Source organism: Stegostoma tigrinum, chromosome 2 (genome assembly GCF_030684315.1).
Source record: "Stegostoma tigrinum isolate sSteTig4 chromosome 2, sSteTig4.hap1, whole genome shotgun sequence".
In the NCBI taxonomy this organism is placed as follows: Eukaryota; Metazoa; Chordata; class Chondrichthyes; order Orectolobiformes; family Stegostomatidae; genus Stegostoma; species Stegostoma tigrinum.
The window spans coordinates 12,188,986-12,204,257 of NC_081355.1; the positions used below are offsets into that span (position 1 = coordinate 12,188,986).

General features: G+C 41.0%; 1 protein-coding gene across 2 annotated transcripts in view; it reads left to right on the forward strand.

The window, feature by feature from the left end:
- The window catches only part of LOC125463662 (uncharacterized), a 30,556-nt gene extending 15,506 nt beyond the window's left edge, over positions 1–15,050 (forward strand). For both annotated transcript variants that reach the window (XM_048555228.2, XM_048555236.2), the window contains 3 exons: positions 6,954–7,025; positions 8,212–8,300; positions 13,757–15,050. In XM_048555228.2, the coding sequence (XP_048411185.1) occupies positions 6,954–7,025; positions 8,212–8,300; positions 13,757–14,912 (1,317 nt within the window). In that variant the 3' untranslated portion in view covers positions 14,913–15,050. The remainder of the gene's footprint in view (positions 1–6,953; positions 7,026–8,211; positions 8,301–13,756) is intronic.
- Positions 15,051–15,272: the final 222 nt, after the last annotated feature.

Here is a 15,272-nt window from a genome sequence, read left to right on the forward strand (position 1 = left end):
GCTTACTATAAGTTCCCCTTCAACCCACTCCGTTTTGAACTGGAACTGTATTGCTGTTCCTTCACAACCACTAGGTCAAAATTGTAGAGCTCCCTCTCAAACAGCACTGTAGATGGATTTACATCATATGACAGTGCAGTGGTTCAAGAAGCCAGTTCACCGCTACCTTTTCAAGGGAAGTTAGGCATGGGCAACAAATATTGGCCCAGATGGAAACATCCACATCTCATGAATGAATGAAAAAATTCAGCACAGAACAGAAGAACAAATTTCGTCACTTTTTATACCACCACTACCTTAATCAGCTCGGCTATATGGTAGCTTTTGTTTTATGTACTTTTCTTACTTAACTTGCTTAGTTGTATCATTTCATTGAACTAGACTGATCAAGCCACTCAGTTATATCAATACTGTGACCAAAAATAACAAGAGTAAAACAGAACAAACTACTCCGCTGTGACCCAGGAACACTCCACCCAACAACGCTGTGGAAACATTCCGACCAGACACAATACAGCAGATCAAAGCTAAAAGCCACTAGCTGCTTCTCAGGGCAACTCATGGTAGGTGAAAAATACCAGCAACATCCATATCCCAAGATGGAAATGTGCGAAAAGAATAGAGACGTTGTTTTAAAAATAGAGTTACGTGATCTGGATGGATTTCTGCAGTGATCAGTTGGAAATTGCTCACCATCAGCAGTGCAGCTGGAATATGTGATTCCAGTACTGGGTAGAGGAGATTCAAAGGAGAACCTACACAATGGATGACATCTCCATTGCAATTGATTGCCTGTGTCATTAAATTTCAAAATGTCTCTCTTAATGCCTTTAGTGTTGCTGGGTGACAGGGGCACACAGTTATCCCTTGTGTTAGTAAGGGCACAAACTCAGGACAGCCCAATTTAACACCCAAACAACCAAAAGAAAATGCATTGAGAGTAATTGTTGAGGTTATGGAGGCAGATTCTAGGAAAAGTACGTGTGGATTTAGGAATGGCTGTTTACAATTATCTCATCCTGTCTGCTCAGAAGCATCAAATCATTGCTCTTGATTCCCAACTTCTCATATTAGCATGTGAAAGAACTGCAAATGTCAACTCATGTCTTACCATGATTGTACTGTTTGCAAACAGAATGCATCTAAAAGTCTTCTTGCATTCTCTTCTAGACTAATATGTTTGAGATTGATGAGCAATTATTTTTGGAAGATGGCATTGTGTGTTGCACCTGTTGTATATATTGTGGAATCATCCAGCTGTAGGTAATGGTAGCTAATAATGCTGCCACAATCCTCCTTTCTGTACTGGCCCTAGGGCCTGTTTGGTTAACAGTAGTAGGGAATGAACCATTCAACAAAAAGAAGCAGATGTTTTCAGAACAAGATGTAGTTTTTTTTTTACATGATTGCAATGTGTACTAGTTACATTGACAAATAGTAAGACTGTCAGGAGCCAGGGTGATACATTTGACCCCACTGGGATCTCCAGCTGGACTCCTCAATTTTCCGCCCAGCTATTCTAACGTTATCCTGTTGGGTGGAGCCTCATGCAGTTTCCAACATTAACCCTTTCAGAACCATTATCTCACACCACAGTATATTGTCATATCTTCATAAGATTCATCTATTTATGCAAATCTGTTTTTTGGGACAATACAGGGAGTTCATGATTTACAAACATTTGATTTATGAAAGCTTGTACTTATGAATGCAATCCCAAACATGAGTGTAATTACAAAAGTTTTCTGTAGTTAGAAACAGCTCCTTTATATTGTCCCACATTGTGTTCCGAATTGTGTACAAATCTACTTGCAAACAAAATCCATTTGCAACCTGGGAACTGCCTATACTGTAAACTAGAAATTATATCGTTGGAAATGAAGGTTGCTTTAACAAAATAACACGCTGCACACAAATCATAGTAATGTTAACACATTATAATGTCCTATCCACTGGTATATGAAACATAACTTCTCAATGTACTTATTGAATAGTCCAGTATGATTAATAGGATTTATTTATCAACTAATCAGCAATTAATGAGTCACTTAATTAGTGTTAATGTCCCAAAGTTCATCCATTTGTGAATTCTAGAGTCTTATATGAAACAGTTGAACGAATATTGTGAACTTCATAACTTGTTTTGTAAAATGACTCAGAGGCAAGTTTTCACAGGTGTTTATAGATGAATAATGTACACACTCCTACTGTTCCTCATTCATTCCAAAAAATTTAATCCATTCTTTACACAATGAATTTCAGTCCAAATACAGAATATGAAGCTAATTTTATACTGAAATTATATAATGTATTCTTTCTATAGCAGGACTTCCTACAGTCAACTAAATAAAGGACAAGCCAATAATGGTTGATTCAATTGATTGGTCAGGCTCGCCAGAATCATAAAAGTTATAATGGAGGAACAGTCCTTTGAAACCATTACGCCTACTGTTTAATTTGAATTTTCCAAATCTCAATCCTTTGTCCTTTCTCCAAATCAGCTAATGTTCATCCTTCCCAAATATCTAGTTCCCTTTTTAAATAAAACTTTAGTCTCTGCCTTGATGGCCAGCTATTGTAATATATTCTTCTTTCTAATAACTCTCTGCAGAGAAAAAGCATTTCTGTCATTCTTAATCCTCCAGTGTTAATTCTGAGTACATGCCCATAATGATCAATTTTCCTTCTTAAAACCTTTCATTATTTTGAAGACCTCAATTAAGTGCACATTACTTTATTCTCTTCCCAAGTCCATTGTGGTAATTATAACCTTTCATCTATGGTGTTATTCTAGTTAACGTTAATTCTTTCCCAAATCTTATCCAGAGCTGCATGTAATAAGCTAACTCTGTCCTAATCGGTGTACTGTATAAATATTGTGGCCTGCACTTCAAAGGCAACTCCACAGATTGTGATGCTAACTGTAGCATTACTCATGGTATCTCTGTATTTAAAACAGCATTATAAACGGCGTAACACACCTGTTATGTTGCCAAGGTTGTCCTGTTTGATCTGGATAGTATGTACAAGTGATAGCCTTTGATCCCTGTCTGCTTGCTATCTGACCCAGTCCTCATTTACCACATGGTGTGACTGGCTCATTACTGAATCTGCATCTTCATCTAAGCTGAAAGGAAACAAAAGCCAACTTTCGAGTGCTCCCTGCAGACTTGATTATTCTTATAAAGGGAAGTGATTTTGATGGTCAGTTTCGGCTGAGTCTTGCTAATAATGCCGCATCATTAGAATGTTACTTTATTCTAAATTAAGTTACAATTATTAACATTGTAACTCAGCAACTTCTTTTATTCTCAGCTTGTGTGCTGAGATCATCTTTAGTACATTGGCATAGGTTGGCGGGCAGGACATGCTGAAATTAACACAGCCACTTCAGAAGTTCACCAACAAAGTGTGATAAAACTTCATTCCAACAGTGATATTGAACTAGAAGGAAGGCCAGAAGAGTTGCCGGTTATCTCTCTGGATACATATACAGGGACTACAGGGAGGGAGATTATCACAGTCACCAGCACCTACTGCTAAGAAGGGAGGTGCTGTGGTTTCAGAGAAACTTCACATGTTGACAATGGAATAATCTTGCCAGTTGTGGGGACTGGGATAAGCAATGTGTGCATTGAAGAGTGTAATGTGGCTGATTGACAAGCCTGATATTGTAGCGATAATTCAAACCATTCAGCCCTGGAAGGATGCTGAGAGGGAACAAGGGACCTGTTTGTGGCATTACACTCCGGAGTCAGGAAGACCAGGGCTGGGAGGTGTGGGCTCAGCCGACTGTGGCTCATTTTGCTGAACTATTGGTGATAGCAAATGCTGTTCACTGATAAACTTATTGCTTCCTGTTGCAAGTCTGTAATTTTAGTGACTTGTAATTTTATCATAGTGTGTGCTTTTTACCATGAGCTCACCGTCTGTCACTTCTATCTCCTAATTCTTGTTGACTTCTTCTAAGAGACTCTTCTAAGTGCACCAACTGGATAGAGAGTTTAACTGGGTGCAGTGAAGTAGAGGAGACACTATAACTCCTTCCCCTGCTTATAAGATGGTTCTGTCATTGTCTGTGCACATCTGTGGCTTTCAGTCCACCTTATCCTGCTGACTGTCAGGCTTATCCTGACAGAGGTGGCCCAACATAGAGGGTTAGACTTACATCCTGAATGTGAGTACCAGGAGTCATGAACACTCCTGGCTCCACCTGTCTGCCCCAGGTGAAGCTATCCACAAAGATAGGATATTCATTTCCAGGGCAGAGAAGGTGTGTGGCTTCAGGATGCAGTCAGGCCAGCTGACTGTGGGAACAAAAACAGAAGTTGGTGGAAAAGCTCAGCAGGTCTGGCAGCAGCTGTGAAGAAAAAAATCAGAGCTAATGTTTCGGGTCCAGTGACCCTTCCTCAGAACTTCTTTCCTCAGCTGACTATAGGAATAGGCTGGGTGGGAGGGGGTGGGGTCACAGGAGCTGCTGAGCTTGGAGGGAGGCTGTTTAAAAGGCCCACTTTAGACTGTGGGACTTCATCCCAGTTACAATACAAACGGCAGTGCGCTCACCCTACACAATCCATACACCCCATCCATGTCACCACATTCCCCTGCCACTGATGTGACTCCTCACACCTGCCATGTCAATGTTTTCTCCCCCCGTCCCTCAAGCAATTCCCATGACGTCTCATTTCCCGATGGCACTTCCATATTCATTCACCTGTTATACTCTACAGATGCAGTGAATCTTGTAAAGACGTTTGTACATGTCTAAAACAAAGCTTTTAACATTGATGATTTTGCTCGTGTATATGAGGGAAACCTCCTTTCTAATACAGGGCACGGACAGAGTCAATCATTCAAATTCTAAAATTTCAAAAGCTGAAATTGCAGATACTTGACATCTCTTAACCTTGTGTAAATAAGTATTGCAAAATTTAAAATACAACTAAAAGCACTGGGAAAGACTCAGCAGGTCTAGCAGTATCTGTGGAAAGAGAAACACAGTAATTTTTTTTAAGTTCAAATACCCCTTTTCTTAATTTTGCAATGTATGGCAAAGATCAGAATGCCAGAGCTCTCAAACAAGGGCTCGGGTGTTTCAACAAACAAATGGATGCCTTGCTGTCAGCTTAATCCCACTCACACAAAAGTCACAGGATTATTATGGTGGAGAAGAAGGCCATTCAACCTAGGGATAGCAAGAACTGCAGATTCTGGGGTCAGAGTCAATACAGTATGGAGCTGGAGGAACAAAGCAGGTCAGGCAGCACCAAAGGAGCAAGAGAGTCGACGTTTCAGGTCAGGGCCCTTTGTCAGTCCTGCTCCCCAAGAGGACGGGCAAAACGTAATACAAGGAGCTCATTCTTATCTCTGTTCAGGAGCAAACCGTACAATTTCCATCTTATCCAGAGCCAGTTCCAATTTCCCGAGAATTGCTTTAAAGTTAATTCTGACTTGCCGGGATGGTTTTTGCTAGGTTCTCGATAGCACCTGTTTTTCCCACCTTGTTTGTCATTCTGGTTCCCACATTCTGCTTGACTCATCCAAGCCACTCAATTTGGCCCAAACTGCATCAACCTGATTTAACTCTATCATTCTCTGTCTACGATACTACCACATAATGAAAAATATGCATATTAATACAGTGATGAAAATGTCAAAATGGGCAGCAGACACCCCTCAAGCACTGATAATAGAAATCTTAATGACTTGTCTATAGTCACCAAAGTGGAACGATTGCAGAAATGCTTACATGTCTGTCAGTGTGATCGCTATATGAGGTCAGCAATTCCAAGATTTTTGGTTTAAAGTCACATTGCTAAAAGAAGACAAAAAGTTGAAGCTTTCAATATTTCACTCACCAGAGCAAGGACACAAGAATCAGACTTTGAAAAAAGGGACATCATTTTATACTGCATGAGAAGAGTGTGCTGGTTGGGTAATGGTGTATGATTCCCAGCATACTGATCAATATTTGCATTGGGATTCCTCGAGTATCACAGGCTACAAGGAATATCAAAACTCTCCCACGTGATGATGGATACTCTGATCAAATCATCACTTATTGTATATCACAAAAACGTATGAAAAGGACTGTGCTCAATATCTTTAATGTTCTTCAGTCCCTCCTTCTCCTATCCATTTGACACTTGCAAGTATGACTTGTGAGCTCCCACATCATCTGTAAATGTTGCTGACCTTGAGAAAGTTCTGCTTCCTTTCCTCTGACCCTACTTTGTTAGCAATCCATCAGTATCTTTAAGCAAAATACATGGCAGCAGCTTAGAGCAGGAGAACACCTGGGAAACTCCTGGTGTTTGTGTCAGGCATAAATATTATCATGCTTTCCATATCCAGAACAGAACAATGTAAAACTCATAGATAGCAAGAATTGCAGATGCTGGAGTCAGAGACAACAGTGTGGAGCTGAAGGAACACAGCAGGCCAGACAGCATCAGAGGACCTGGGAAGTTGACGTTTTGAGTCGGGATTCTTCTTCAGAAAATTGCTATTTTGGTTTGGCTTTACCTCCAGGATGGTATTTTCGACTGATGTGACAATACTTGTGTTGACCCTCATAATATAAGAAACTAGGTATGGCTAACATGGTTTTGAAAGATCCATCAGATATTTGTTATGCTCACTAATGTGTACATGTATGACATTTGACAGGCACATCAGTGTCTGTGCTAGTATCAGGCTACTTAGTTACAGCAGAAGAGCATTCCTCTATCAGTGTGTCATGCTTTGAGTGATTCGCAGTAAGATGGTATCTGAGACCTTTACATCCTCAGGTCCCAATCTATGATAGTGATATTATAAAAATATTGGCCTCTTAAAGATAGAAGATAACACTTGACGATTTTACCTTTATAGCAAGCAGTTGCTGAGCCAGTTTCAATTCACTGACTTAATTGTATCATGTCAGTAAAGCTTTCTTGTCTGGTTCTTGCTAGGCATCGTATAAAATGCTAATCCAGCAGCTGGAAGAATTGAGCATGATGAGACACGACGGGAAATTTGGGAAGGTATGAGTCTCATGTTTTGCAGCATTTAGATCTCTTTCGATTGTGGCAAAGTCGATCATGAATCTCGTGGTGGTTATTTAAAATACTGTCACCCTGCTAGCATTGTTTAAATTGCCTTGCTTCAATAAAATATTTAAGTAAATAGACAAAGATGTATTATCAATTAGAGACTTAATTATGATCTGAAAACACCTAAATGAAGTTTAATGTCCACCTGGAGATTGGAGATTTATAAATAATTAACTGGAGATCCTGGAGTTGAAGGTTTCATATCTCCCTGGCCACAGTGGATCCCTGCTTGCAGCAGGTAGTTTGTCTGCTACAAGTTCTTGAAAAGTCACAAGTTATTTGCTGTCTCGTAGTGCCAAAAGGTCAGAAATTCAAGACCGCCACACAGGAAAGTTTGAGATAGCATATTCCAACGGGTGACACCAGACTTCAGAAAATCCCATCCGGAAGCCCTGCAAGGAGGTCGGCAAGGAAAGACACTAAAGATCGCAATCCCGATGTAACCCCTCAGGAAGGGGCTCCATGCCTATGTCAGAAAATTGGGTGGACACACTGGCCAGCAGGTGGTGCACTGTGCTGAATTTTGGTGACCCCAAAAGCCTGTATATTTTTGTGAGGTCACTCTGAAGAGCTGCAGTGAGCTGGCCTTTTTGTTCATTCCTCCCTGCCACCCTCAACACAACTGAGACAGTGGCTCCTATGTGAATTTTGCAAATTATCTAAAACGCACCGTCCCTGAGGAGTCCAGGAAAAGTTCCATTGCTAAACTCATAAACATATGAATGGGGAGTAGGAATAGGCTACTTAGCACCTGTATCCTGTTACACTGTGCAATAAGATTGTGATTATTCCACATTCCCACCACCTCCAATAATCTGTCACCTCCTTGTTTATCAAGTATCCATCTACCTCTGTCTTGGAACAAAATGCTTCAAAATCCTGTATTTCCACCACCTTTTAGATGAGGAGTTTTCAAAGTCTCACTACCGTCTGTGAGAAATTGCTCCCCACCTCTGTTTTAGGTGGGGCATCCCAGTATCCTTGAACAGTGAAACATACTTAGTACCGGATTCTCCCACAGGATGAAACATGCACCCTGTTTACGGTTATGGAAATTTGTGAACCATTTTATAACTTGGTGTGATTCCAGGTTTTAATGCTCCTGTTGTTCTTACAGCTTTACAGTCCTGAACCAGATTCTGAAGAAGTGACAAAAAGGAACTCAACAAACCACCATACCAAACAATTCTCTATCAGCAGGAGCAGGTGAATATTGCTTTCTGTATAATGTCTTGCAGCTAGAAATTACATTTTCAGTAAAGTTTCTAAAACACATATATTTACTTCAGTAAGGCATTTGATAAGGTTCCCCATGGTAGGCTCATTCAGAAGGTCAGGAGGAATGGGATACAGGGGAACTTAGCTGCTTGGATACAGAATTGGCTGGCCAACAGAAGACAGCGAGTGGTAGTAGAAGGAAAATATTCTGCCTGGAAGTCAGTGGTGAGTGGAGTTCCACAGGGCTCTGTCCTTGGGCCTCTACTGTTTGTAATTTTTATTAATGACTTGGACGAGGGAATTGAAGGATGGGTCAGCAAGTTTGCAGACGACACAAAGGTCGGAGGTGTCGTTGACAGTGTAGAGGGCTGTTGTAGGCTGCAGCGGGACATTGACAGGATGCAGAGATGGGCTGAGAGGTGGCAGATGGAGTTCAACCTGGATAAATGCGAGGTGATGCACTTTGGAAGGTCGAATTTGAAAGCTGAGTACAGGATTAAGGATAGGATTCTTGGCAGCGTGGAGGAACAGAGGGATCTTGGTGTGCAGATACATAGATCCTTTAAAATGGCCACCCAAGTGGACAGGGTTGTTAAGAAAGCATATGGTGTTTTGGCTTTCATTAACAGGGGGATTGAGTTTAAGAGTCGTGAGATCTTGTTGCAGCTCTATAAAACTTTGGTTAGACCGCACTTGGAATACTGCGTCCAGTTCTAGTCGCCTTATTATAGGAAAGATGTGGATGCTTTGGAGGGGGTTCAGAGGAGGTTTACCAGGATGCTGCCTGGACTGGAGGGCTTATCTTATGAAGAGAGGTTGACTGAGCTCGGTCTCTTTTCATTGGAGAAAAGGAGGACGAGAGGGGACCTAATTGAGGTATACAAGATAATGAGAGGCATAGATAGAGTTGATAGCCAGAGACTATTTCCCAGGGCAGAAATGGCTAGCACGAGGGGTCATAGTTTTAAGCTGGTTGGTGGAAAGTATCGAGGGGATGTCAGAGGCAGGTTCTTTACGCAGAGAGTTGTGAGAGCATGGAATGCGTTGCCAGCAGCAGTTGTGGAAGCAAGGTCATTGGGGTCATTTAAGAGACTGCTGGACATGTATATGGTCACAGAAATTTGAGGGTGCATACATGAGGATCAATGGTCGGCACAACATTGTGGGCTGAAGGGCCTGTTCTGTGCTGTACTGTTCTATGTTCTATATCAACTACAATATACAAGGTGTGCTATTTTCCATCTTTGGAGGAAGCAAGAAGAATCATAGAGTCTGTATAGCTTGGAAAGAGGCCATTCAGCCCATCAAATCTGCACTAACCCTCCAAAGAACTACCTATCCAAAACCAGCCCCCATCCTATCCCTGTAACCCTATGTTTACCATGGCTAACCCATCTAGCCTGCATATCCCTGGTCACTACAGGATAATTTAACATGGCCAGTCCACGTAACCTGTACATCTTTAGACTGTGGGAGGAAACCAAAGCACCCGTAGGAACATCACACAGAAATGGGGAAAATGTGCAAATTTCACACAGACAGGTGGGATCGAATATGGATGCTTGGTGCTGTGAGGCGCAGTGCTAACCACTGAGCCTCCGTGCCAAGTTGAGATCCAACAGGCTGAGCTTGCCTCCTGGACCAAGTTGCTACATTCTTTCTCCCTCTCCCCACATCACTAGGTGCTGGCAAGAAGTTCCGCAGGTGACTCCCTCAATCTAGCATCAGTTAAGCTCCCTAAGTGATCAATTAACAGCCATTTAAGATCCTTGACTTGTCACCTCCCCAATTGTCTGCCTCCATGGTTGGTGTGAAAGGTAGTTAATATCCCAACTGGGAATCCAGGGTGATATATTTGCTGGTTCGGGGGTGGGATGCCACCAGTTGCCCCAATCTTGAGGCATACATTGGGTTGGCCGTTGATCACTCCAGTCCTGCACTTGCCTCTGACACCCTCCTCCATGAATTCCACCCTGTGAGAAGAGTATTAAAATTTAATTAGCTTCTTGCCACTAGATTCCCCAAGGTGTAGGCCCCAGACAACAGGCTTTAGAGCACAGAACCTTCCAGCATCTGATTGGCCACTAGCTTCTGGTGACCTGAACACCAGTTTTGAGGTTGTGATTGGCCAAGAGACTCACCAGTCAGACCAAGCAGGCTTTGAGAGGTGATTTTCGTGGTGCTAAGTCATCAGCTAAAACACTTAAAAATTGTGGGACAATCCCACTGATAAGCACAACCTTTAACAATGAGGACTGCATCCATCGTTCCTTTCTAATGAAGGAACTGACAACAAATTAATTAGCTGTATCGAAATAGTGTTCAGTTCATTTTAGAATACTGTTTTCTAATTCTATAATATCAGGGTCCAACTCTCCAATATCTCCCATGAAGGTGCCAGTGTTGAGCTGCAGCAGCTGGTAGCATTGCTTATGATGCTGTAATGGGACTTGTAAATATTATGTGACATCTGACAACTCGGCAAAAACCAGTTGTTTCATAGCAGTAATTTGCTCCAGTCACCCGCAAGATTAGCAAGTCAGCAGCTGGATTTCCCAACAAACACACCCCAAATCCTGCCAAGTGCCACTATTACTCTGTAGGAAAACAGATGCTGCCCCACCTACAATGATGCAAGTAGCACCCCCCCCCCAACTTTACTGAGAATCATTTTGCCCATTCTCATCTTCTCTCCTTTTCACTTTTCTCTCCTTTTTGCCTGGCATCTAATCCTCCTTACATCCCATCTTTACCCCCTCCCAAGTTGTCATCCTTCCTTTTCCCTATGCTACTCTCCTCTCTCCTCTTCCCTGGCTCATCATATCTTAGTCTTTACTGTTTCCCCTGCCCGCTAGCATAAGCACACAAAGCTGTAGATTTGGCTTTGACAATTAAACAAAGAAGATTATTACACAAAAGAAATACAAAATAAAATGAACCAAACCAAGTTATCTAAATAAAACACAGTTTGAAAGATTTTAAAACACATAGCAAACCAAAATGCCAACTATACCCCAACACTATCACTTTACAGATAATCAAAATCAAAAGAAGTTTTATTCCCTATCAAATCTGTAGGTTTGAATTAATTGTTTCCTCATAGTTGGTGTCCTATAAGTTGTGAAGACTTTTCCTTGAATATTCAGAATTTAGTTCTTCTTAATATTTTAATATTTCACTGAGCTAATCAAACATTGCTTGTCTGGAGCAGAACAGTATATCACAGGAACAGGCCCACTATAATGCCATTTGAAATGTTTAAATGCATCTTAAACATTGTATTGTAGCATTGGAAGTTTTTACAAACTAAAACATTTAAACTGAGGTAATGTCGTCCCTTAACTGCTCTGAATAATCTCCTCTTCTAAGTGAAACCACATTTACTTCAGTCAGGTCTCCATTGAACTGCCCAACAGCTTTCCAATCTCTCAGTTTCTGTATGTTAAAATCAATCTTTGATTATTCTAAACCCAAAGTCTTTCATTGTTTTGTCTCTCCTGTCTTAAATCTCCCACAAGATAAACAAATTTCCATTAACACACCAGGAGGCCTTGAAGTCACTGCTGTCTGCTTTAAAATCATGATTCTGGAACAAACAAATTTGACTAACATTATAGTATAAGTCAACATGCATTTCCTGTAAGTTTAACATTTACTACCTACAATCTTATGTGGCCCTGGTTCTCGAAGCTTTAAATCCCAATTTTCCTCAATCACAAGACTGACTGAACCAAGTTACAGATAAATTTCATAATCTCTCCTTTCACTTTTTTGTTCTATTGCTGTTGTTGTTGTGTAATATGTCTTGGTGGTAGCTCTCTGGCTTCCAATGCCTTGTTCTAAGCTTTGAGCACATACGCGAGGCAATCAGCTCAGTGTAGTAGTAGGCAGTGCTGCACTTCTTGCAGGAGGATTAAATACATTCAGGACCTGAATCCGTGATCGTCTAACATGATGGCGAAAATATTAATACTGAGCCACCGATGTTTCTGAAAGTTGCAGTGCAATATCAGCATTTACCTTCTTAATAGGACTAAAAACATCAGAATTCTTTTTCTTTATGTGGAATGTGGGGATTTTTAGCAGTGCAAAGACTTATTCTATGATTGTGTTTTTACAATGAAGTTGATTATTTCTCTTTATTTATAAATGGGAATGTGTGTTGTGGGGAACATGTAAAGCAGTTTCAAGAGACTTAGTGAATGGACAAGAAATGGCAGATGGAATATGTGCAGAGTATTACTCAAATGATGAGAGGTTGGAAAGTGTAGATGCATAAAGGGATTTGGGTATCCATGTCAACAAGTGACTGAGGAATAAACATGCAGGTGCAGCAAGCTGTTAGGAAGGCTAATGGAAAGTTGGCCTTTACTGAAAAATGATTTGACTACAGGAGTTTTGATGTGTTGCTTCGGATGCGTAGAAGCTCGTTTATGCCGCACATGGAGCACTGTCGGCTGTTTTGATCTTCTTATCTCAACAAACGTATTTTTGCCATTGTTCCCGGGAAGGCAGACTGTCCTGTGGAGAGAGATTGGACCAGACCTTTATCCTGCAGAGTTTTCAGGAGCGAGGAATGATCTCTTTGAAGCTTACAAAATACTTAAAGGGATTGACAGAGTAGACACTGGTAGGATATTTCTCCCGGTTGGAAAGTTTTGAATTTTGGAGCACAGTTTACAAGTAAGGAGAGTGCTCCTTAGGTCTGAGATGAGAAATGTTTTTACTGACAGAGTTGCGAACCTTTGGAATTCACTATCCCAGAGGTCTGTGGAAGTTCGATCTTCAAGTATGTTTACGATAGAGACTGATATATTTCTGATTAGCAGTGGCATACAGGGGTGAGTAAAAGGCATTGAAGTTTTGATCAGCCATGATTGTTCCGAATGGTGAGACAGGCACATGAATGGTGTATTCTTGTTCCTTAGTGTCTTGAATTATAAGATGTGGGCTTTGCTGGCTGAGTCAACACTTAATGCTGATCTTAATAGCCCAGGAGAAGGGTTGCTGAATTTTTTTCTTGAACTGCTGAAAACCTTGTGCTGTCAGGGCACCCACAGTGCTATTAGGAAGTTCTAGGATTTTGACCTAACAATAGTAATGGAATGGTGATATATCTCCAAGACAGGGTGGTGTGTGGCTTGGAGAGGGACATACAGGTAGTGGTGTTCCCATGTATCTGCACAATTTAGTCGAATTAGTAACTGAATAAATCTGATTTTATTTTCAAGGAATTATTTGGATTGAATTTCACAGCTGTTGCCATTTTTACATGAACCCACTAAATCAATGGCTTTTATTCTTTGCAAAGACATATAGAATACATCTGTTACTGATTTGGGCATAGATTCAGTATGATCAATTCAAAGTTTGTAAGGTGTGGTACACACCTTTTGCAGTATACTTTGTCTAACTGAGGTGTCATACAATAATTCCACTTACAGAGGATATTCAAGAGAGGTCCCTGGAAAAAATGAGAGAGAGATTTTAATAATTTCTGATCAGGAGAAATTCAAACACTTGTCCAACAGCCTGACAACCTTAGATCCACTTAGAAGGGTGGATGAACTTTCGGGATTCTGCTCCAACATGTCTACTCTGAACAGAGATCAAAGAGAAATAATGCTGGAAAGTGACTACCACAAGGTTGAAAGTAAGCCTATTGACAACTTTCGTTACAGCACGGCACCTGTTAACATCAGGAGAAATAACCAGAATTTTTTTTTTCCCCTTTGGATATTAAAACCTGCTGAAAATAAAACAAATTATTTGGAGATTGATCAGTCAGAAACCTTTCCTCCAAGTTGCTACCAGCGACCATGTTTAGACTTTAGACCAGAGGTTATTGACCCTGAGATTCTGTCTCCCAGCTCAAACCATGAACAAGAAGCCAATCTGTACCCCTACCCTGACTTTCTCCCGCCACCATTCAATAGAATAGACTTCAGTGAGCTGTCGATGCTAGAGGACTATAAATGGAAAGAAGCTCTACCCGCAAGGCCAAACAAACCTCTGGAACAGCTAATAGATCGCATAGTACAGATGGAAAAGATTCAGTTTATGACAATTCAGAAGGAGAAAGGCAAAATTGCTGGGATGTTGCCGAGCACAGCTGCGAACATTTCCAGCTCAAGGAAAAGTTCGAAGAGAAGCAGAAAATCTCGACAATGTGATCTTCTTTGTGTGCAGCCACCTCACGTCGAGGTTTGCTTTAAGAAAGCCACTCCTGGCAAACTTGAAAAACGCAAATACTTGTACCGAATAGGCTCCAGCCACTCTTGCGATGAATCCCCAGATTTCCAATTAACTAACGACGATGTGAAATTCAAGAGGAGACTTAGAGCGAACTGCAATGTATATAAACATTTCAAAAGGTCCATGTACAGTTCAAACCAGATAATATTGAGTAGGACTGCCTCAAACTATGCCAACACTCAAGCCTTTGCTGCTGTGAAATCTGTGAAGCCACTGCCCGGGCAGAAAGCTTCGGGCAACAGTCCCTGTAAGTACAAAAAGAAACAGAAATATATCCAAGCAGCATTAGGGAGGTCTGCAGAAGGCAGAACAAAACACTGTTTTCTCAGCAGAGAAAGTCATTAATTGATTCTTCTGTCCTGAGAAACACCACTAGTCATGTTATCAAACTTACCTGCTCATTTTCTGAGGCATCTAGGCCAAGCAAACCAAACTTGGCTTTTAACAAACTTTTAGAACAAAATTGTATACTTTTAAATGAAAACTTATATAATGTACTTTTGAAACTGGAAATAAAGATGAATTTTATTACTTTAAAATCTTTGAAGCATTCCACAGCATGGTGCAAATCTTCAAATTCTTCAAGAAAAGACATGCAACAGACTGGGTAATTTTTCTGACAGCAAAAGTACACACATGAAGCCTTGGACAGTGACAGCACTCTTCTTTTGGGTCAGAGAATTATTCATTCAATCTATGGACCAT